Below are 21,431 nucleotides of genomic sequence, written 5' to 3'. Positions count from 1 at the left end.
GGAAGTCAAATCTAAACTGACAATCACATTCTTGATCCTCCTGTTAGCGAGTTCTCTTTTGGGGAGAACATATATATCCTGTTAGTGGTAGCCCAATCCTAGCAACTGCGAAGAGAGAGAGCTCCAAAGTCAATGGCAGCTGGAGGCCCGGCTGTCCAAATGATTCCTCCTCCCCTTGGCCGTCTCGTGTTTAAAATCTCTGACCTGTGCGCGCCCTTGCCGGCCATATCACAAGTTCTCGACACAGCGCGAGATCGAGAGACTCCCGCACGTCGTCCATCGTCAATTCGCCATGGCACGGCACGCTCCGCTGCTCTTCACCATCGCGGCCGTGCTCGCCGTGGCCGCGGCGTCGGCGTCGGCCTACGTGCGCGCCGCGGAGAACGAGCTGATGATCATCGGCGGCGACGACGACGTGTTCGGGCTGGGCGGCGTGATCGGCGGCAGGCGGCGGCTGGACGACCTCAACGGGACGAGCCCCGACGCGAACGCCACGAGCGCCGACGCCAACTCCACGAGCGCCGACGGCGCCGCAGCGAAGGAGCACATCAGCTACCTCGCGCTGTCCAGGGACAGCGTCCCGTGCTCGCAGCGCGGCGCGTCCTACTACAACTGCCAACCCGGCGCGGAGGCCAACCCCTACAGCCGCGGCTGCTCAGCATTGGCGCAGTGCCGCGGCTGAGGTAGGCGCAGCGCAGGGCCTGTTCCAGGGCTTGCTGTCTCCGCTCCGCCATTCGCGCCGTTCTTTTTCTTTGCTTATTAATTTGTTGGTGCTTCTCTTGGGTGCGAGCAGCTGAAAAAGAATTGAGTTGATGTTTACCATTTCTCCGTGTAAATTGTTGCTATTTTTGTGCTATGGGTGACGTTGTGTGTTTGTGTGATGTATGGCCATATAACCATATACAGTATATAAGTCGATTGATTCTTACAGCATTCAAATGCGTGCTGATTTTTCTCAGCTATTTTGGGTTTGATCCACGCAATGCAAGGTCCCCTTGAAGCCGATACATCAATCTTTTTCATTCAGCTGTGCATTGCAGAACTGATTATCATAGGGAAAAAAATGCAGTAATCTGAACTCTGAGAAGACGCATCGTCGTCCCTCAGCAGCTGATTGTAGTATGTTCAAGTTGTATTCCGCTGCCATGGATGATGGACGATCTGGTGATCTCTGCGCTTTGGCTGCTTGATGAACCGTCCGAATAGAAGAGGGTCACTGAAAACCAAACGGTGTGGCACCGCCTGCGCGTTTGTGCAGCGCGTCCTGCTTGATGCCAGTTCGTATGAGAAGTTTCAGTTGTGAACTTCGCTGCAGCATTTCCTGACGATTTTGCAGCGGCAGCGATATCAAACCTGTTGTTCTGAGCTGCAACCAGCACTACAGAGAGGCCTACAGCTGTGCAAGGACTGCTGTTCCACCACTTGATGATTGGCGGTTGACCCGGCTGAGATAGAGGACATGCGGACCACTAAACTCCCCTACAGAATGGAAACAGAAAAGGAGGTAGCGATGGAATGAAGGATATCTCTAGACTTCTTAATCTTTATATTAGTAACTTACGACGGTTGCAGATGCTGCGATGTTGGAGTGTTGGGGAGATGTTTATTGATCCGATCATGGCGGCAAGTTATCCACTGGCATCTTCAGTTTAGGTGTTTTTATTTTTCATTTTTAAAGAGAGTATAGCCATTTGGAGTGGAGGAGGTTGTCAAGTGGCCCAATCCAAAATGCGAAATCGCCCAAACAACTACGGACCCCACAAGCGGACATTGGCCCACAAGTGGATTGGGCTTTCATTCAAACAAACCCAATTACTCCCAGAATGTCCTGAGAGCCCAATTCACAATTTACCCGATTTAGACGGGGGCATTAACAGCAAACCACTTGGCACTTGCACACGGTTGCGAAAGCGGCGAGCTCGCACGAGAAACCTGCTACTGACTCGTGGGCCCACTCGCCCGCAAACTCTGACGCTGGCGGCGGGGTCCGCGTCGTCGTCTCCTCCTCCTCCAATAAAAAAGCTATGCCTGTACGGGCCTCGCCACTGTGTGCAGGCCAGTCCACCCACGCGTACAAACAGCAGCTCGCCCTCCACGCGAGCCAAGCGCCCCTCCCGCCTCCGCCCCCACGCCCAAAACCCTAGCCCCCCGCTCCACTCCCCCGCCCCAAACCCTAGGCGGCCTCTGCGATCCCGGGGTCCCGGGCCCAATGGCGTCGCCGGACTTGTTCCAGAACGTCGCCTTCTCCGACTTCTCCGCCGCCGCCGCGCCGGCGGCCGAGGGGGCCACGGCCGCGTTCGGCGTCGCCGCGGCCACCGGAGGCCCGCGCCTCAGCCTCGTGAAGGCTGGGAAGCCCGAGGTGGAGCCCACGATCGAGATCGACCTCTCCGACGCGCAGGTAGCCACCCTGACCTCAGTGAATGTGATTTGGGGGTAGCGGGAGGGTAGTGGCGCTGTGTGCTGCCTCTGGGAGTGATTTGGCTGGACTGGGCGTGGTTTTGGGGAGGTGCGCGCTGCTTCCGCACGTTTGGGGGCGTAACACCGTTGGATTTTGCAGATATTTAAGCTGGGGCCGAGTGAGTGGCTGTGCTTGTGCGGCGAGTCGGAGGCTAAGGCTGGCGTCGAGGAGGTAATATTCTGTTTATTCGGCGATTTGCTCGTTAGTTTCGTGCTTTTGTTTTGTCGAATTGCCTGTGCTGACTTTGTGGAATAACCCGCTGTGTAGCGTGGCAGGTTGCATTGCATTCTGTTTCTGGAGCACAGATGTTTTTTCGGCATATTTTCTTCTAATCACGACTTAGTCAAGAGTATACAAGTCAGCAAACCTTGCGATGTTTATGTGAAATGATGATGTTTCTTGATGTAGTTGAATGTAGCTTCAGATTTGGATGGCAAACATGCAGTAGCACTGTTTTTGTCCACCTTCACTGGCTTTGACCCTATGCTTTTGAGTTTTGACAAATGAAGCATCAAGCTGTCAAGTACTAGTTAATTATACACTATCTTCGCTGAATTAGAGCATAAATAGCACTCTGATAAGTGGTTACTATATGTTGGCATGACATAAAAAAGGTGCATGTATTTAACATTCTGTTGCCATAATTGCTGACATACTAACGACTTTGTGCATAAATTCCTTACTGTGGACTAGATGTGTAATAAAGTTAATATGTGAATTCGAAGATCATTCTCTGTCCTTGTACGTTAAAACTTTCTTGTAGTACATATTAAATGGCTTCATGTTAACTCTCAATTCTTTGAGGCAGAAGTCATTTTCAAGAGCAATTAAGGTTGTTCTTAGGACAGAAGCTGAGAGCAAAGCCTTCTCTTTAGCTTTTCAACGATGGAAACACCAAGTTATTAGTGGAAAAGCTGGTTTGTCCTTTCATGACTTGTTTCAGATAATTTCAGCAGTACGTTTTGTTGCATTGTTTGAGTCATTTCCTTAATGTTGGTTGTAATACCCACATACATAGCACTGAATGTATCTCCCCATAGTCACAGTGTGAAACAATCGCCCAGTGCTTTAGTAAATTTCAGAGTACATGCTGGCATACTGACTTGCACTGTGGTTTCTCATGCTCATCTAACCCTACAATGTGATGAAACATCCGAAGAATTTTATTTCCATATGCACTTAAATTTATTTACCTTCATGACGAGAAGTTATGTTCTTCGTCATTTCCAGAACATGCATATTTTTGCTTTGTATCTGCACAGCCAGATCTTCCAGAGTCTAACTGTCATTCTATCAATCAGAATATTAGAGTAACCTGCGCATGATTTTAAAAATTGTTTGGCAAAGTTGCACAAACACTTGGGCACCCTCAGAGCATCAAAACAAAGATAAACATAGAACAGATATGTCGATGGCATAACTTATGCCGACATGAATGCAACAAAATTAACAAATCTTGTTTTCTTTTTTATGGGGAAAAATGTTTATCGGTGCTTATATGACAGGCGAGCCATTGGAGAATGGATCAATAATTGCTTCGAAAAGCAAATTTGATACAAAAATTGAGGCATCATCAGCAAAGATGTATTTCCATTACTATGGTCAGCTCTTACATCAGCAAAATATGCTACAAGATTTTGTGAGAACAGGTAACCTTTTCACTGAGACTCAGTTCATTCTATTCCTCAATCCACAGAATGTCATGATAGTCAACTTTCTGAATAAATATCAATAAGTTCTTTCCTTTCAGGAACATATTATGCTGCTGTAATGGAAAACCGGTCTGACTTTGAGGGCCGAGTTGTGGTTGATGTTGGAGCTGGTAGTGGTATTCTTTCGTTATTTGCTGCCCAGGTGAGCTTTAAACCTCCATTTCCTCTCCTACATCTGTGCGTGATATAGTAATATGATATGACAGATTGTGTTTGGTATGTTAATGTTAGGCTGGTGCCAGACATGTTTACGCAGTTGAGGCATCTGAAATGGCTGAACATGCTCAACGGCTAATCTGTGGGAACCCATCTCTTGGTCAACGGATCACGGTTTGTTTTGTATCCCTTGGATCTGTACCCTTTTTGGTTGCCTTTGGCCCTCAACTGATACTTTACCCCCTCATAAATAGGTCATCAAAGGCAAGGTTGAGGAAGTAGAACTTCCAGAGAAGGCTGACATACTGATTTCTGAGCCTATGGGTATGGTGGCTTCAAACACTCGCTTTATTTTCTGCCTTGTCCTGGTCTTTTTTCTTTGTCTCTGTCCAGATCCTAAAATCCTATTTTCTTCAGTATGCTGTACATTGATTACTTGTATATTATGGTATTCATAGTCTTTGCCGCTGGGTAAAGAAAATTTAATGTTATGTTGCAATGATGCGTTTAACCTGTTATTAATGACAAGTGTATCAATACGCAAAACTTTTTTTTGTAAGAAGTGTCATTCATTTTATGAGCCCATTGTATTAGCTGGGGCCAGTTGGTAACCTTATACGATAGGTGACAATGACATCACTTGCTTAAACCATTCATTGAGTCTTATGGAGAGTTGCTGCCTGAGCTACACAGGAACTAATATTTGTAATGTTTCACTCTTGTCGTTTTATTTTGAAAATATGGTTTAGAATTTACTTTCTTATATCAAATATACATTTTTAAACAATTTTAGTATAACTCGTACATGCTCATCTAAAAATATATTGATCAAATTCACTTTACTTTGGTTAATTAGTAGCGAATTATTGTTATCTGGATGTTGTGGCAACTGGCATTGTCCATACACCAAACACCTAGAAGGTATCATATATCACTTTTCAAACAAGTTTAGTTTATGTCAAATTTACACTATTGCCCATACACCAAAACTTTTTTGAGGAGTAATGATATATCAATTCGTCCCCCCTCCCCCCCCCCCCCCCCCCCACACACACACACAGATTGATTTGCATTCCTTGCTTTTAGGAACCCTTTTGGTTAACGAGAGGATGCTGGAGTCCTATGTTATAGCTAGGGATAGATTCCTTGCTCCAGATGGTAAAATGTTTCCAACGACAGGAAGGTATGTTTTGCCATAAGAGTTACATAAAAAGTTTAAATTGCTTTGGAACCAGCATGGTCTTAAGTTATTCTTGATTCCTTTGTCTGTTCGCATTCAGTTGGCATCATGCTTGTGTTACGCGGGGTTCATTTTTTTTCTATCTTGTGCAATTTGAGAACATGTCACTTTGGTGGCTCTCTTAATAATGGATTGCGAATTTTAAAACATGTAAAAACTATCAATACATTATGTGTGTCATACAGCAATAAATGTTTCCAAGTCACCAATTTACATGTTAGTATGATCTTAGACTTGGACCAACCTCTGCATTTGTTTGGTTCAGTTACATGTATTTATTGTAGCAAACTTACTGATCTGCTGCTTCCTAAGGTTTGAGGTATTGTTTGAACCTTGTAGTCAGGCACCCATGTTTTGGCCTTTGGCCATGTTGTTTTTGCCTACTGCTACTTAGAGAGTCACGCGAACGGGCCTTGAAACGAACCGGATTCCCAAATTGAGAATCCGACTCCCTGTATCGTCATGATAGTCCTTGGATCAAGCGTTATCACATACACAACTCATTTCAGGCATACTATTATAGTCATACTTCGCATAGGGTCAAATATGGGTTTAATTATTACATATTCCAACAGGAATGTAGTACGATCCCATTACAAGCCTCTTGGGCTAAATTGAGCAAGCAGAAAGCGGTAACTAGGCTTCTAGCTTATCCTTCATCTTCTGGAATCTCTTCATCTTCTGGAATCTCCACCATAGACAAACTTGAGCGTAGCACGGGCTTCAGTCAAACCAGTCATCATCGTTGGGGTTGAACTCCGGGTCGGATCTTGCATCGCACCAGGCTATCCCCAAGGAATGGGATAAGTCCACATCACCATCCGTATGCACGCTTTAAAGTGGTCTATACTAATGGTATAACAAAAGTTCAAGGAGATAAGCTGGGGGTTTCCTATGCATGCGCATCATCAAGTATATCTTCCAAACTCCGAACTCGGGCCATTCAGGCATCCCGGACTCCCGGCTCAACACACACCTTCCAAAACCACCAAGTCGGTGCAAGGACTCCCACTCCTCGCACCTCAGTTGCCCCCGGGCAGGAAGTATCCACTAGTGGGAGGTAGAAAACAAGAGTAACACTACTCTATGAAAGCGAAGCCGGATCAAGAGATGTTCATGACCGAGGATGCGGCTATACGTATAGTTTTCACCCTGCAGGGGTTGTACACTTGGACCCACTCGAATCGAAGCCAGCCGGGGATCAGGCAACTGGACGACGGGACACTGGTCTACTGAAACAGGACTAGGAGCCACGGCACCATCTAGCTTTCTCGGCTCTTGGGCGTATCCTCCTGCAAGAGGTGGCCCCGGGACTGTGAAGCCGCCCTTGCGTCTCGGGAAACGTGAGGTCAGCACCTCCTCCCCCTGCACCAATACTCGGTCCTCCTATCGGCTTGGTATCGCACGTGCTAGTCCCGGACTGGACCCACCCGCATAATGGGTAAGTAGTGTGCACGCTTAACATAGTTCCACCACCAGGTCCACTAACTCGGTCCTTACTCGCCGAAGCGAGCATCTTCGTCACGTGTATCCACCGCAATGGTCCGCAACTGCACTCATTACGGGTGCCACCAAATCCTCAACCAAGTAACCACAAAATTTTACCCGCCACAAGTACTCCGTATGGTGTGCCAAGATACACACCCCAAGCCCTCGATCCAAGATCGAGTTAAGTTCGCTCGCTCCCGCTAAAAAGCCCTATGCACCAACTCCTCAGAAGTGTAACTCCACTCACGCCAAGACTATCCATCCCTTCTCACACATACACATGCAAAGCATAGCAAGGTATTTCATATTTGACAAGTGTATAGGATAGCAAGGAATTCAGGTAAATAAAATAGGCTATGCAGGCTCATCTCATCATAACATATCTAGGAGCAATAGCATATCTAGCAAGCAATGCCTAATAGGGATTCAAGTCGAAGACGGGCGTGAACCTGGCGGCTCTTCGTAGTCCTCCTGGGCCTCCGGGTAGTCCTGGTCGTCGGTCAGCTCCTTGTAGCCGGGTCCTATTCGTGAATACGTATAAGGGCAAGGACCAAAGCGCAAAAGTGCACAAAAGGCATTCAAATAAGGTCCAAAACACAACAAAACCTTCTACAGGTAGATCATGATTTTAGAAAAATTATGAAATTGGTTTCATATTTTCGAAGGTCCGGTTGATTTATTATGAATATTCTAAGGAAAAACCTATTTCTGAAATTAATAAATGATTATCGAAAAAGAAAAAACTCAGCAGTGACTCGTGGCAGCACCAGAGCGTGCCACGTGGCATGCTGACGTCAGCATGGCATCGCTGGGGGGCTCAGATTTGCTGACGTCAGCAATGGGCCCTGCTGACGTCAGCGTTGACTGGTCAACGGTCAGTGGGACCCTCTGGTCAGCCTCACCCTGAGGCTGACACATGGGGCCCCTGGGTCAGGTTGGGTTAAAAGAAAAAAGGAAAAAGGAACACAGCTTGGGTTTTGGGTTGAAAGCGTTGGGCCAGCTCGATCCGGCCCAACGACTTGGCTCAGCACAACGGGCTGGCTCGGCTCCAGGCTTCCGGCCGGCTCGGCAGCTTGGCTGGTTAAACGGGCCGACTCGGCCTGTGGCTCCGAGGACCGGCTTGGGTCTCGCTCGGCCAGACAGGCCGGCCTGACTAGATGGGCTGGTTTTGGTCGAACTAGTCCGTTTCTTCCCCCCCCCCCTTTTCTCTCTTGTAGGGCGGACCCACGGGTGAGCGGCTCTCACTCGCATGCTGACGAGTGGGGCTCGCATGTCAGCCTGTCCGCTGGATCCGGTGTGGCTGCGCCCAGATCCGGTGTGGGAACTACGTGTGCGTGCGTGCGTGCGTGTGTGTGCAGCGGTGTGTCAAAGATGGCCGCCGCAGGGTGCTCGGCGAAATGCCGTAGTGGGATCTGCAGGCGCCAGGCCGCAACGTCGCGGGGGCGTGCGTGGTCACCGTGGCCGCGGCATGGCCATGGCGCAATGGTACAAAGGCTCGGCCTTTGGTCTTGCGGGTGCGCGCGCGTGCGTCAGCGGCATCCTGGCTTCCCAGGGCCGCGGCACAACGCCAGCAAGGTGGAAAGGTGGTGCTCCGGCGGGTTCATGGCCAAAGCTTGACCCTTTGGTCGGCTAGGTTCGGGTGCGCGCTCACGCGCGCCGCAATGTAGCCTTGCCATGCGGGCGGGGCGCTCCGGGCCCACGGCACGACATGGCAGCGAGGTGAGGCGACGGCGGGTTGCGGGGTGCAGAGGCGGCGCGACGGGCTCCTGCAGGCGAGGCAACCAAGGAGTGTAGGGTCCTACGGTTCTTCTACAGAGGGCTCATCGGCAGCGCCGGCAGCACTAGGTTGATGGGAAAAGGGCGGCGACCTACCGGCGGCTCGAGTGATGACGGGCTTGGTGCAGCGGAGAGGCGAGGCAGGCTGGTCGTGGCCGTGCAGGATGCACGGCTTCGTCATGGAGTCGATCGGGCGCAAGCCTGGTGAAGCTCCGGCGGTGGCTCCTCCTCCTCTCGGTGTGGCGACGGCGAAAGGGGAAAACCCCAAGGGAGCTAGGGTTTTGAGCAGCGGCCGAGCAGGCTTTATAGGGGCGTTGCTAGGGTTTGGGGGCGTGGCTGCGGCCGGCGGATTTCGGCGTCCGGGTCGAGACGTGTGGCGGCATCGCGGGATGTGGCGCTAGGGTTTCTGGCGCGGGCGGTTATGCTTTTTTGGCTGCTAACGCCCACGGTGTGGGGGCGGGGCGCGGCGTGGCTGGTCGCAGGGTGACTTTGTCGCGGAGCGGGTGTGGCGGCGTCGCGGAAGAGAGCAGGTGAGGCGCGGTGGGAGGAAGGGGGTGAAGCTAACATGCGGGGCCCGCATGTCAGTGGCTCGGTGGAAGGCAGGGATAGGGGAGCGGTGCTGGGCTGTGCAGACCAGGCTGGGTTGGGCCGTGCTGGGCCGCTCGCGGGTTGCAGGCTGTAACGGCCAGCTGGCTTAGCCCAAGGCTAGGTTAGGTTCCTTGGCCAGGCTTTGTAGGCTTTGTTAAAGGGGGTTAGGTTTTGAGTTTAAATTCAAATAGCCCATTTGAATTTAAACTCCACACAAATTCCACAATCAAATAAAATCCGAATAAAGCCAATTTCAATAAGAACCGAATGTCCACACTAACAATTATTCTCCTTATTTCAATTAGGTTCTTTACATTGCTAGGAATTCTTGAGGGAGATTAGAGGTCAACCTTTGATCACCCTACTCTATTATCACTTGCACACAAAAAGTTTTTGAAAACTGCACTTTTTGACTTATAACATTTCGTAAAAATCACGGGATGTTACAGGCCTCTAGTTGAGTTGGTTAGAGGGCTCTAGTAGCACCTCCTTAGGTCCTGGGTTCGACTCCCCGTGGGAGCGAATTTCAGGCTGGGGTTAAAAAATCCCCTCGTGTGTCCCGTGCCCAAGCACATGGTCAAGAGCCGGTCTGATTCACACAGGTTACGGTTCCCTGTGTAAGGGTGGGGCAAGGGTTCGGGGATTTTCTCAGCCTGTGTGAGAAACCTTCTTTCACTGACGCTCAGGGGTGGCTAGCCCCTCGCAGGCCGAGTTTACTTAGAGTCACAAGTATAGTCATTCTGTTTGTTAGCATGCACTTGTGGAGTTGACTTGAAATCATCATATGCCAAATTGCCAATAGAATGGCACACCGTAAGGATGCCATTTGAAATTTGGGTGGGATTGGAATATAATTAGGACATCATGTAGGGCTATTTAGAAGGTTGAAGTGCTTTCCCTTTTCAACATAGGTGTTTAATGATCTTATAATCAGTCCAGTAACATTTGAAATAATGGGCTCATAGTCATGCATACTTCGTCGGTTTTTTGTTTCAGCCTTTGCTATCTCAAAATTACTCATTGCTATTTCATGTCTTGAATATTTCTAGGATTCACATGGCTCCCTTTTCTGATGAATACCTTTATGTTGAAATGGCAAACAAGGTACTAAATCACCGTGGGTTTTTTATTACATTCTTGTTGTCTAATGCCTTTTTAATGTTTTATCATAAACATTCATTTGCAAAATTGCAAATGCAATCAAAGAGTTTGTTTTTGCTGTCTTGAGTACTTGTCGACTTTTGTTGAGACTATATGTAAGAGGAAATAACACCCATTCTTGATATTGCATGCTCAATCTTTCTTATCCACGAGACTGAAGGGCTGAAGGCTCAACTTAATGGCTACCGTGCTATTAAAGTAGCAGTATTGCCTTGACTGAGGCTTGAAATCCAGTGCTGCATCACTGGGCATTTTTACATATCCAAAGCAAATATTAAGGTGGATCTGTGGGCCAGTAGTAGGCTAACTAGATAACCATAGGGATTCTGAGCCTATCGAACTACCATGATATTTTTGTTCATCTTTTATTTTGATAATTAAATGTTGAAACCAAGTCTTTATTGATGCTTCCTATTAGCCATCTATCTAATATTAGAGCATGCTTTAAAAAAACTGCCTAGGTATTAAAGTAGGATAGGAAGATATCATCTGCTACGTTTGCTAGATTAAAGTGATGACTTCACTTCGGCAGCAATTTTGCTTATCAATCATTGATTTTCTTATGTATGTTGCCATCTTGTTTGCTTTCCTAGAATGTTGTTCTATTTGCCGGAAAAGATGAATCTTATTGATTAAACACTCTTAGTAATTATTTTCTCTGTGTGTCTTTATTTTTAATCTCAGATCTTTCTCAGGCAATGTTGTATAATAGGTTGTGTATGTATGTGCTTGCAGGCTCTCTTTTGGCAGCAGCACAACTTTTTTGGTGTTGATCTTACACCATTACATGGTTCAGCGTTCCAGGGATATTTTTCACAGGTTACATCTCACAGCACCACTCTATATTTTGCTAAGAGATATATTTACACCCTATTTGGCTTTTGTACTAATCTCTACTGCCGTTATGTGTGCTTGTAAATTGGAACAACGGGCATAGGTTGGGGTAGATATGACTACCGAATCACTTGTGTAGTGAATAGTTCTCCTGAGTTTTCTTCTATTACTCTTGCCTGGTCCGTTGCTAGAGATGGTCTAGTTAGTCTGAGTGGTTGTTCTTCTATTAAGAATCTAAATGCGTATTTTATTCTCATCATGCAGCCTGTTGTTGATGCATTTGACCCAAGATTATTGATTTCTCCACCAACATATCATACACTTGATTTTACTAGCATGAAGGTAAAAAAAGTGCTCTTGGGGACGAGGTCAAATTTACATGTGAATTCCTGAAAGTTTTATTGCGTTACTTGCAAAATATGACATGCTTATCTTTCTTTTCCAGGAAGAGGAGCTTTATGAGATTGATATTCCTCTGAGTTTTGTAGCCTCTGTTGGCACTAGAGTACATGGGTTAGCTTGTTGGTTTGATGTATTGTTCAACGGGAGGTCAGTTTATCCCAAATTTTATTGGAATTCTGTATAGACTGTAGTAGTACTTGAGTTGCAGCTATCCTTTTAGATTTGTCTTCCATTTTTCAAACATGCTACCTATACTGCAGCACTGTGCAAAGGTGGCTTACCACTGCTCCAGGTTCCCCTACCACTCATTGGTACCAGCTGCGATGTGTGCTTTCACAGCCATTGTATGTCATGGCTGGCCAAGAAATAACTGGTCGTCTTCATCTGGTAGCCCACAGTGCTCAAAGCTACACAATTTACTTGACTATGTCAGGTTAGGACCTCTCCCATTTTTTTCATCTCTCTTCAGTTTTCTATATTTGAAACTACAGTTCTTATCCCTGTTTTTTTAATAGTTTGTTCTTATGCTCTTTCGATTCGTTTCTTGAAGCTAAAATGTGGGGAGTGGGTGCGGAGCAAGGCGGTATCCTACAGACATCCACAGGAAAGCTTGAACTCAAGGAGCCATACTACAGGTTGTCTCAGCCACAATCCTACATGTTGCAACAGGATCAGCAGCAGCAGCAATTACCATCTTTGCAGCCGCAGGTAACTATTTCTTAATTCTGCCCTTCCAACCGTCCAGATCATGGTTCATCATCCTGTACTCATAACTCTAAAGCATGGTGGTCGATGTGTCTGTTGACCTGCTGCGCTCTATCCAATGCGCATGCATGGTCTTAAACTCGTACTGCTCTAGCAAGGTTTGCTAATAGTAGTGGTATTCTTATTACTACAAGTCACTTGAGGAAAATTCTTACAAAAATTCTAGGGATAGACATGGTGGGTACTGTGATATTTGTACCATGGTTGACATGTTGCAGCACTGAAGCAATGCAGCATGGCTCCTGTCCACTCCAGGGCCATCATAGTGGACAAAAATAGTTGTCTGGCCATTAGCCATTGCCATGAGATCATGATTAGGTAGGGCTCATATCCAACATATGGGTTGTATGTTGTTAGATGGATATTTATATTTTGCCTGAGAATCACCTCAGGTCCCGTTTGGTTTTCTAATTGCTATTTCAGTTTTCATTCAGCATTTTGTTTGCAATTTTTGCTGCATTCGTCATATGTGCTATTGTAACATTTGTACCTCGAACAGGGATCTGAGCAGCAGATGCAGGAAGGGCTTAGCCCAGGCATCACTATAGATCAAGTAGACCAGGAGTGTGGCCTTCACTAGATAGCGTGGAAACCTGAGTTGCATGCTTTGCTTCCCGCAACGAGCTCAGGTCTGTACACCAGTTTCAGTGTGCCCCTTAGCCTTTGTCGTTAGGCGTTAGCTGCCAAAGGCCAACACCACGTTCGAGGTGTAAGATCATTCTTGAGTTGTGCAGCTGCAGCTAATTGTGCTCGTGTCTGCTCCGTTACTTGCAAGGGAGTAAAGAAAACAGCAATTATAAAGTGTATCTCGTTTCAGGCGAAGCTAAACAGCGGAGGCATCTACTAACTGGGACAGTTGTATGTTGTTTCCTATATTCTTGTTACTAGAAATTAACTTATTTGGTCTTGAATACGTATTCTTGATTCAGTTGGCTGGATACTGCGTTTGTTTTTATCGTGGAGTGTCTTGACGCACGAATCTGCCCGGCATAGCCTTGCGGCAGGCAGGAGTTTGTTTTGGCCCCTCCTGTGTCAACTTCCGTTGGAATGCCCGGCATGTGAAATCATCATGGCCGCCGGGTCCGTAGTCTGCGGCCATCAATCGAGATGGAGTGGTGGTTTTGATGATATTTCTGATGGTGGATCTGTTCCTACTGTTAGAGTTGAAGCTCTGGATCGGCCGCGGTGTGGGAGAGATGCTGAAGGCTGGATCCGATCTGAATCCGCCGAGCTGCATAAAGAAGGCCTATGGCAAAGTTGAAAGGCGGCTGGAATCCGACACACGTGAGTCCGTGCAGGTTGGTTTGATCGATCGCAGAGTGCATCAGCCATCAAGCCATCAGCAACGCCGCCGGCAGAGGAGTATCCCTATGACTTGGGGTGATTCCCCGGTGTGCCATTCGTCCGTGGCGCGCGAGTCTGTCGTCTTCATTCTGGCACAGCATGAGCATGTCGTCGTAGCCACCTGCTATTCATCAAACTGCAATAAAATAAACAAAACTGAATTTTCGTACTAGCTGTGACTCCTGAAATTTGCAATGTATCTATCATCCGGTAACATGCTGTCGATCAGCTACGACTTGGAGGGAGATTTTACAGGCCGAAAACAAAACTGAGCAAACGGAAAGCCAACGTCGCCAAAAGAAAAGGTTCTCAAAAGGCAGCGTCTCGTATTATCTCCGTCAAATTATGCATTCCCAACCGAGACTTCTAGAATTTGGTGTCGACATCATCTGCTCACATCACCCCAGCAGCCCACACTGCCCTGCCCCACCGTTGCCGTCGTCCCAGCCCCACGGGCCAAGCCCTTCAACCACAACCACTAGTCTGCGCGCACACAGATCGATCCACCACGAGTAAAAGATACAGGCCGGTTACGCTGGTGGCGACGTGGCGGCCCCGCTCCAGAGTGTTCTCGCGCCGTCCCGACGGCCCCGATCGAGCGCCCCCCGCATCGGACGGCCGGAGGGCGCCGCTCGCCTCCTATATAGCCGCCTCTCCCGGGCCTTCCGTTTCCCTGTTCCCAGCGCAGCAGGAGAAAAGAATCGTCTCTTCTTCCCCGCAGTCCGGATTCCCGACCAAGGTTCCAGAGAAACCCCGTCCGATTCGCGAGATGGCGGAGCAGCCCAACCCCCAGCCGCAAGTGGTAAGCGTGGTCTCAATTTTCGGTTTCGAATCGGACCGATTGGTGCTGATTTGGTTTGGGATTTTGGGGGTTTTGATTTGATGCGATCTGTCCTTCCGCAGGAGAAGGAGGTGGTGGTGGAGCACCAGCAGGAGGCGAAGAGGGGCCCCAAGCTGAGGTACCTGGATTTCGTCCATGTGGCGGCGGCGCAGGCCGCGGTGTGCCTCGCGGGGCTCTACGGCCTCGCCAAGGGCCACGCCGGCCCGCTCCGCCCGGGCGTCGACGCCGTCGAGTCCGCGGTGAAGGGCGTCGTCGGCCCCGTCTACGACCGCTTCCACGGCGTGCCCCTCGACGTCCTCGCCTTCGTCGACCGCAAGGTAATCATCCCGCCCGGTCACAAAACCCCCTGCTTCTCCTACTCCCGCGGTTGGTCGTCCGGCCGCTGGTCTCGCCGTTCCTTCGCGGTCGCGGGGAAGCACGGTCCATCTCTGGCGCGGTTTCACACCGGCGGCCAGGCCGAGACGCCTGCGGCCGGCCGTGTCATGCATGGTAGTTTGGATGGTTCTGTGCCGCCGTCTAGATATTTTTCCTTTCCTTGTGCGGTGCATGATTGCTGTGCGGCCCCACGCGAGCGGTGTGCGGCTCACTGAGCTGCGGCCCCAAGCACTCGGGGCCTACTCGGGGTGGGTGTGCGGTGGTGACTTTGTCCTTGTGTTTGCGGGGAATCCGCCCATGTCTCGAGTGCCATCGCGCCAGATCCCCTTGATTCCGGCGCATGTTAGTGGCACCGGGCGGAGACTACGATGCTGGTGTCGCCAACGAAATTAGCAAGGGTTAAATTTGAATCTTAAGCTTGCTTTGTTACACATTCAGTTATGATAATCGTCTTTTGGGAGTAATTATTAGTAGATTTCGAGCATATATGGTAACAAAAGAGTTTGCGTGTGTACGAACAATGGCAGGTGGACGACACGGTGCACGAGCTGGACAAGCACCTCCCTGGCGCGTTGAAGGCCGCGTCGGCGCAGGCCTACTCGGTGGCCCGCGGCATCCCGGAGGTGGCGCGCGAGCTGACCGCCGAGGCGCAGCAGTCCGGCGTGAAGGGCGCGGCCCGCGCGGCGCTGGCCAAGGTGGAGCCCGTGGCCAAGGACGTGTACGGGCGCGTGGAGCCGGTGGCCAGGGACCTGTACGTGCGCTACGAGCCCGCGGCGGAGCACCTCGCCGTCTCCACCTGGCGCTCGCTCAACGGCCTGCCGGTGTTCCCCCAGGTCGCGCAGATCGTCGTGCCCACCGCCGCGTACTGGGCCGAGAAGTACAACAAGGTGATCGCCGCGGCGGCCAACCAGGGCTACACCGGAGCCAAGTACCTCCCGGCCATCCCCACCGAGCGCATCGCCAAGGTGTTCTCTTCGTCGACGCCGGAGTCCGAGCCTTTGGCCGAGACCAAGTAGTGTACTGTGTGTTGATTCCGTCAGCGCATTATAGCGTTACCCAGGTCATGGGTAAACTCTGGATTCCCCTCCAACTGAACTGAATAAGAGTGGGAATCCGGGGTCCTAGAGATGGTGGTAATGTTGTACTAGATATGGTGGTGGTGATGATGATGCTGTACTCCAGTAGTCCACTAGCTCTGCTCTGTGTGGTGCTCTGCTTCTTGCTTTTTGTATAAAAGCTCGTTCGATGTCGCAATCTCTCGCTAACTCGATGCGATTAGGTTGCTTTGTTGCGTTTGTTCTTGTGGCCCGGTTACGGGCGAAGCCGGTAAGCTGTGCCATTGGGTGGCTCCGGAATCCTGTGTGTAGATTGTTGATAGGTAGGTTTCGTTTTGGTGGGGGATCTGTTGGCTCGGCCTGTTGTATTTGCCCATCTGGTTGCGTGTAGAGAGCTCTAGGTGCCATGCTGCCATGGCGGCGTTTTGCGCGGCTCATCGTCATCGGTAGGGCCGAAAAAGTCGGCTGGTGCTACTCCAGAAATGTTATCTTGGATACACTGCGCTCTGCTTTATCTCATTCTGTTTGGCGTTGGCCGTTGGCGATGTGAAAGCCGGAACGACACCACGCGCGGTGTCTGTGACGACGCCCAATCAGTTGTTCTTTTTTGTGCGTATGCGTTCTCGTTTGTTTTTTTTGCATTGATATGCGTTCTCGTTGGTTGCGATCGCCAAGGAATTCAGGCCGCCTTCCCCGAATGTTTTCGCTCTCGGCGCCGTGTGGCCAGCAGGACCGATCCCACTCTCCCAGTGCGCTTCGTCTATGATGATAGCTATGATAAGGACGAGGCGATGGAAAGATTTTATTTTCATTTCTTTTGGTGGTGGAGTGTCGCCGCGGTCCACGGTATATCTTCTTCTCTGGGGTTGGGTATAATCCGTTTCTGAAGGCATCTACGGGCCTCGGCCCGTTCGTACATGGCCCGTGTGCGAAGAGGAGGAGGAGGAGCGCGCACCGCTGCCCGCGGCCTACCTGGGCCCAGGTTCTACCATGGCCCCAGCCCGTGCTGGTGGGCGCATGCGCCACTGCCCACCGCTGCCCGCGGCCTATCTGGCTCGGATGGTCGGCTGCCACGAAGGCCCAAACACTGCCCTGCCCTGCCTGCGCTCTTGTTTCTCAGAAGCTCTCCTCTGCTCGACGGCGATGGCAATCCTGCTGCCTGCCCTATTGCGGGCGGCGCTCCGGTAGCTCTGAATCCTCCTCGGTCCTCCGCTTGGACGGACGTTGCTTCACGCGGACAACTGCGGCGAGGCAGAAGACTAGAGCTAGCCGAAAATGTGAACGGCGATTCCCTCCCTCCCCGACGGCAACTCATCCCTCCTTCACATGTACGTAACAATACTCCAATAAGCATTTAAGATCAGCTCCCACGCGATAATTGAATTTACAGATGAGCTCGATTCTAAACACTTCTTTATTTAATTTTAAAAATAGATTGCTACCTTATAATTATGTTATGATTATGAACTAAGGTAAGGATAAAAAAATACTCAAGGAAAAGGAAGGGCTTGGAGGTGTGATGGACCAGCAAGGGAGCCCAAGCCGAGGTGGAGGCCAAACTGAGTCGACTTCGGGACCGTTTCGGTTGAGGAGCAGTCTGTGCTAAAACTGGTATCTCGATTGCATACAGGTTCGGATTTGGACATTCTTTATATGTATGGAAACTTAAGAAGACGACAGTTCCAATGGCTCTAGTCTCAGGCTCGAATTTGTCCGAAGTCGTTGGGAATCGTCAAACAAAGTTAACGTCCAGAATGTGATTCAGTGTTGCGATGCTGTATTTTGGCCTTTGGGCCTTGTACTGTCAGAGGAAATCTCCAGCCGGGTGCCGAAATGCACCCGCCTAATCCTAGTCTAGAATGAGTTTGGGGGAAATCTAGAGACGCTTGATCAAAGGATGGATGAACACGGAAAAGACACGGGAATTTAGAGTGGTCCGGGCCGCCGGAGCGTAAAACCCTACGTCCATTGTGTGTTATATTGCCTGTGAGCCAGTGAGTCTTGTGTGTTGTTGGGCTTGAAAAAGCTCATATTCTAACGGGCGCACTCTCCATTTTGTAGGCTAAGGGGAGTGCATGCACTAAGCGGGGCCCCGACAGGTGGGCCCGACTATACATTAAACAATGCACCGACTGGAGCCTGTAATGTGAGAGATCCAGAGATCTTCCTCTCCAGCTCCTTCCTGTAGCCCTCTCGATCGAGAAGTTGATGTGCGTATCTACAGCCAGGATATGGTCATGTGCCGCCTTTCCGGCACAGTGCCTGCTGTCAGTGTTACGCACAGTGGAAGACGTGTTGTCACTGTTGGGTTAGTACCCTCTGACAGGCGAAGGGGATGCGCTGACTTGCTGCGCCGCTGCCTCCGTACACACTGTGGCAGCGCACGCCTCAGCGCTCCTGCAGCAGGCCATCATTTCCCTTTGCTCACGCGCGCTGCGTTGTGATATGACTACACGCCGCGCGCAGAGAACAGTGATGTGACGCGCCGCCTTGGAAACAGGCGGGCTTACCGTGGTGTCAGTATACCTGCCCAGTGTGTCAGTGGGCAAACCATGCCTTGTCTTGGGCACGCGCGGCCCACCTACCCGCATTTAATGCGGTAGTTGGGCTGGCGTCCCACGGAAGGCCTTCTGCTACGGGCACGTGGCAGGGTTGGCCCAGCTGTCGCCACCTAGGCGGCGCGTGGCGGCTCCGGACCCCTTCCCGGGGGAAGGGAGGTCCGGGCCCCCGAGGCCAGTCCAGGTGGACAGGCCCATAGGGGTCTAGTTCCCACACGTGGCGGCGCCGGACCCCCCCGGGGGGTCCGGACCTGTGGAAGCCATTCCCGAGCACCCTGCCTTTGTGAATACGTGTAGGCGCTGGACCTATAAGAGCACCGGAGGAGGGGAGGGAGGTCCGGGGACCATGATCGCAGCTGTCAGGCCCGGACCGTACGCCTCGTCACCCAAAGGGCAAGGGTGAGGTCACGGATAACCTTATGTCCATCAGGTTGGGCACTCTGGCGGATGATTCCCTAGCGGACGAGACCGCCGGACATGTAGATCTCCTCGCAGCGGACTACCACGACCTTTCTGGTCGTTGAGCAGCTCCTTGGCGATGATCAAGGAAAGTCGGCCGAGCATGTGGTGATACGCGTTCACCACGATGCGCTTGGCACACACGCCAGAGCTGGACACCCTAGCAGGAGGTACCCCTGTCCGTATGTACCGACATGTACCGTGTTGGAACCCATTAGGGTTGCGTCCAGGAGGTTTTGCACGACCCTAGACTCCATAAATCAGTAGCCGCTGCCCAAGATTAGATTTTGAATTTTGCTTTAGATTAATCTGTCTTCGAACAGTCGCCGTTCATCGGTTTGTGAAACCCCAACTTCGTATGCTTAATTATTCATCTGCAGTTGTCACTTTCAATTGAGAGCTATGTTCTTTCGAGTTCTTGCTTGTGTTCTTCGTTTCGCAGGTAGAGATTAGTCTTCTCGATGAGGTCAACCAGATTGTGACACGGTTGATAACCAGAGGAGTCGTAATGCTAAGATTATACGGTTCGAGTCCGCTGATTTGAAGCCGGATAGGTGTATCGTGCTCCACGAGAACAAGAGTTATCCTCAACCTGACCCAAGATCCGAGCCCTACTCGCCATCAGCAACGGGATAGAATAGAATAGAAAGCAAGCGGAGGCTTTTCATTTGATTGATTGATGCGCGCGGTGTGGGGCTCCTCTGGCGGCAACGTCGCATTCTCAACTTTTTGGTCAGTGAGTGTGCCCAGCTGAGGACTGAGGTGAGATGAGATCGGCCCCTGCCTGCGTCAACGGGCTACCGGGCGTAGAGGTCCCACGGGCACGCCAAACACGTGCTGCTTTAACGCTGGCTTATTACCCTGATGAGTCGGCCACTTACTCTGCCAGCGACTCGGTCGCCAGAAGCAAACACCAGACCTCGTGCCATGACGCTCATGGCCACGATTTTCACAAGGTAAAGACAGAAATCCCCTCCCTTGTATTCCTGATGTCCATGATGAGGCATGTACTTGTCTGCAAACAAAGCGCACTTAGATGCGCACGTATAACATATATTTTCATAAGATCAAGAAGTTATATCTTCACCCTCTTACCTGACTTCAGGATGACACAACGTGCATAATTTTCATCGTAAGATAGAAAAAGAAGCCTCTCTCTCTCTCTCTCTCTCTCCATCCTCGCGTATTCCTGATGTTTTAGCTCGTTCAATGCGCGCTTTATCTTTTCGTAAAAAAGGATTTAGCACTTCCTCCTGGTAACAAAATGAAGTTCATTGCTAGATATTAACAAATATAAGCTCAAAATGCAAGCCAAAGTGAACGAAAAACAAAGGCACTATGTAGACCTAGCTACTTTCTTGCGATATAGGCCCGCAGTCACAAAAGCAGCACGGAAATATGCAACCGAGCATGTCTGTCTTTGGATAAATGTCCATATGCATAACATCACGTTCCCACCAAATAAGTGCCTTACCTTAATATCACCCTTGGAACTTGTAGGCTTATCGTGAAGCAAAACTATGAAACGAAAGTGGAATTCGAGACGACACCAAGGTGTCTATTTTCAACAATTGTGGTAAAAAGCATTTACTTATATACACGGAAACAAGACTTACCTATACTTCCGTGTAATATATATTCTTCAAGGTGAAAGGGCGAAGCTATCTCTTCATCCTCCTGTAGTTGTTGTATACATGAAATATGAGTCAATATACAATTGAGACATACTAAAATTTCATATTTGTGGAGAGCTTTTGGTGGAAGTGATATCATGCTTGTGGATGTTCCTTCAAAGTCAAATGAGCTCAACGTGAAAGGAAACGACGAGCCAAAGTGAAATGTGGTAACATGGGGCGTTCATATTCAATGTATACGTCAACACTTTTTCTTGGCATCAAATACCCATAACCGTAGCAAGAATGTATGTGTAATGTACGTGCGTTGCGTGCACGGTATTTCAAATAAGAAAGTTATTGGATCTATGCCTACAAGTTTAGCCTATCTAGCCAAAAGTTTTACTTTTACACTTTGCACAAGTAAAAACTGATGATCTATATACGCCAGGCATGACAGAACATAGAAGCCGAGTGTTCCGGACATGGTTTCTTCCTAAAATGAACTTGGCTGCCTGTAGCATGGTAAGATTGATATTGAATTTTGAAATGAGCGATAATAAAGTTCCACGCAAAGCATAGTCACCACGTACTGCTCTACGGATA

At 49.6% G+C, this 21,431-nt stretch overlaps 3 protein-coding genes across 5 annotated transcripts; all 3 read left to right on the top strand.

Annotated features, from left to right (window-relative positions):
• Window positions 1–245: 245 nt before the first annotated feature.
• Window positions 246–940, top strand: LOC112883440. Its single transcript, XM_025948737.1, has one exon. It carries the CDS (start codon window positions 293–295, stop codon window positions 680–682), a length of 390 nt encoding a protein of 129 aa, XP_025804522.1. The 5' UTR covers window positions 246–292; the 3' UTR covers window positions 683–940.
• Window positions 941–2,043: 1,103 nt separating this feature from the next.
• On the top strand, window positions 2,044–14,139 carry LOC112879854 (probable histone-arginine methyltransferase CARM1). Of its 3 annotated transcripts, none has more exons than XM_025944270.1 (15): window positions 2,044–2,398; window positions 2,558–2,629; window positions 3,267–3,375; window positions 3,964–4,107; window positions 4,209–4,312; window positions 4,402–4,500; window positions 4,581–4,650; window positions 5,413–5,509; window positions 10,468–10,522; window positions 11,315–11,398; window positions 11,678–11,755; window positions 11,859–11,962; window positions 12,076–12,248; window positions 12,366–12,523; window positions 13,742–14,139. In XM_025944270.1, exons 1-15 carry the CDS (start codon window positions 2,210–2,212, stop codon window positions 13,745–13,747), a joined length of 1,542 nt encoding a protein of 513 aa, XP_025800055.1. In that variant the 5' UTR covers window positions 2,044–2,209; the 3' UTR covers window positions 13,748–14,139. The 3 variants fall into 3 exon arrangements, with proteins under 3 accessions (XP_025800055.1, XP_025800054.1, XP_025800053.1); XM_025944269.1 differs by lacking the exon at window positions 13,742–14,139 and adding an exon at window positions 13,080–13,535 and having other exon boundaries at window positions 2,045–2,398; window positions 3,270–3,375; XM_025944268.1 differs by lacking the exon at window positions 13,742–14,139 and adding an exon at window positions 13,080–13,535 and having other exon boundaries at window positions 2,046–2,398.
• A 430-nt stretch (window positions 14,140–14,569) lies between these two features.
• LOC112879855 (stress-related protein-like) lies at window positions 14,570–16,405 on the top strand. Its single transcript, XM_025944272.1, has 3 exons — window positions 14,570–14,726; window positions 14,828–15,082; window positions 15,668–16,405. The coding sequence occupies exons 1-3, from the start codon at window positions 14,694–14,696 to the stop codon at window positions 16,154–16,156; spliced, it is 777 nt and encodes a 258-aa protein (XP_025800057.1). The 5' UTR covers window positions 14,570–14,693; the 3' UTR covers window positions 16,157–16,405.
• The last annotated feature ends 5,026 nt before the right edge of the window (window positions 16,406–21,431 follow it).

This window comes from Panicum hallii, chromosome 2 (assembly GCF_002211085.1).
Source record: "Panicum hallii strain FIL2 chromosome 2, PHallii_v3.1, whole genome shotgun sequence".
Lineage (NCBI taxonomy): Eukaryota > Viridiplantae > Streptophyta > Magnoliopsida > Poales > Poaceae > Panicum > Panicum hallii.
The sequence above is the reverse complement of the archived record's forward strand: the minus strand, read 5'-3'. Positions and strand labels throughout refer to the sequence as shown.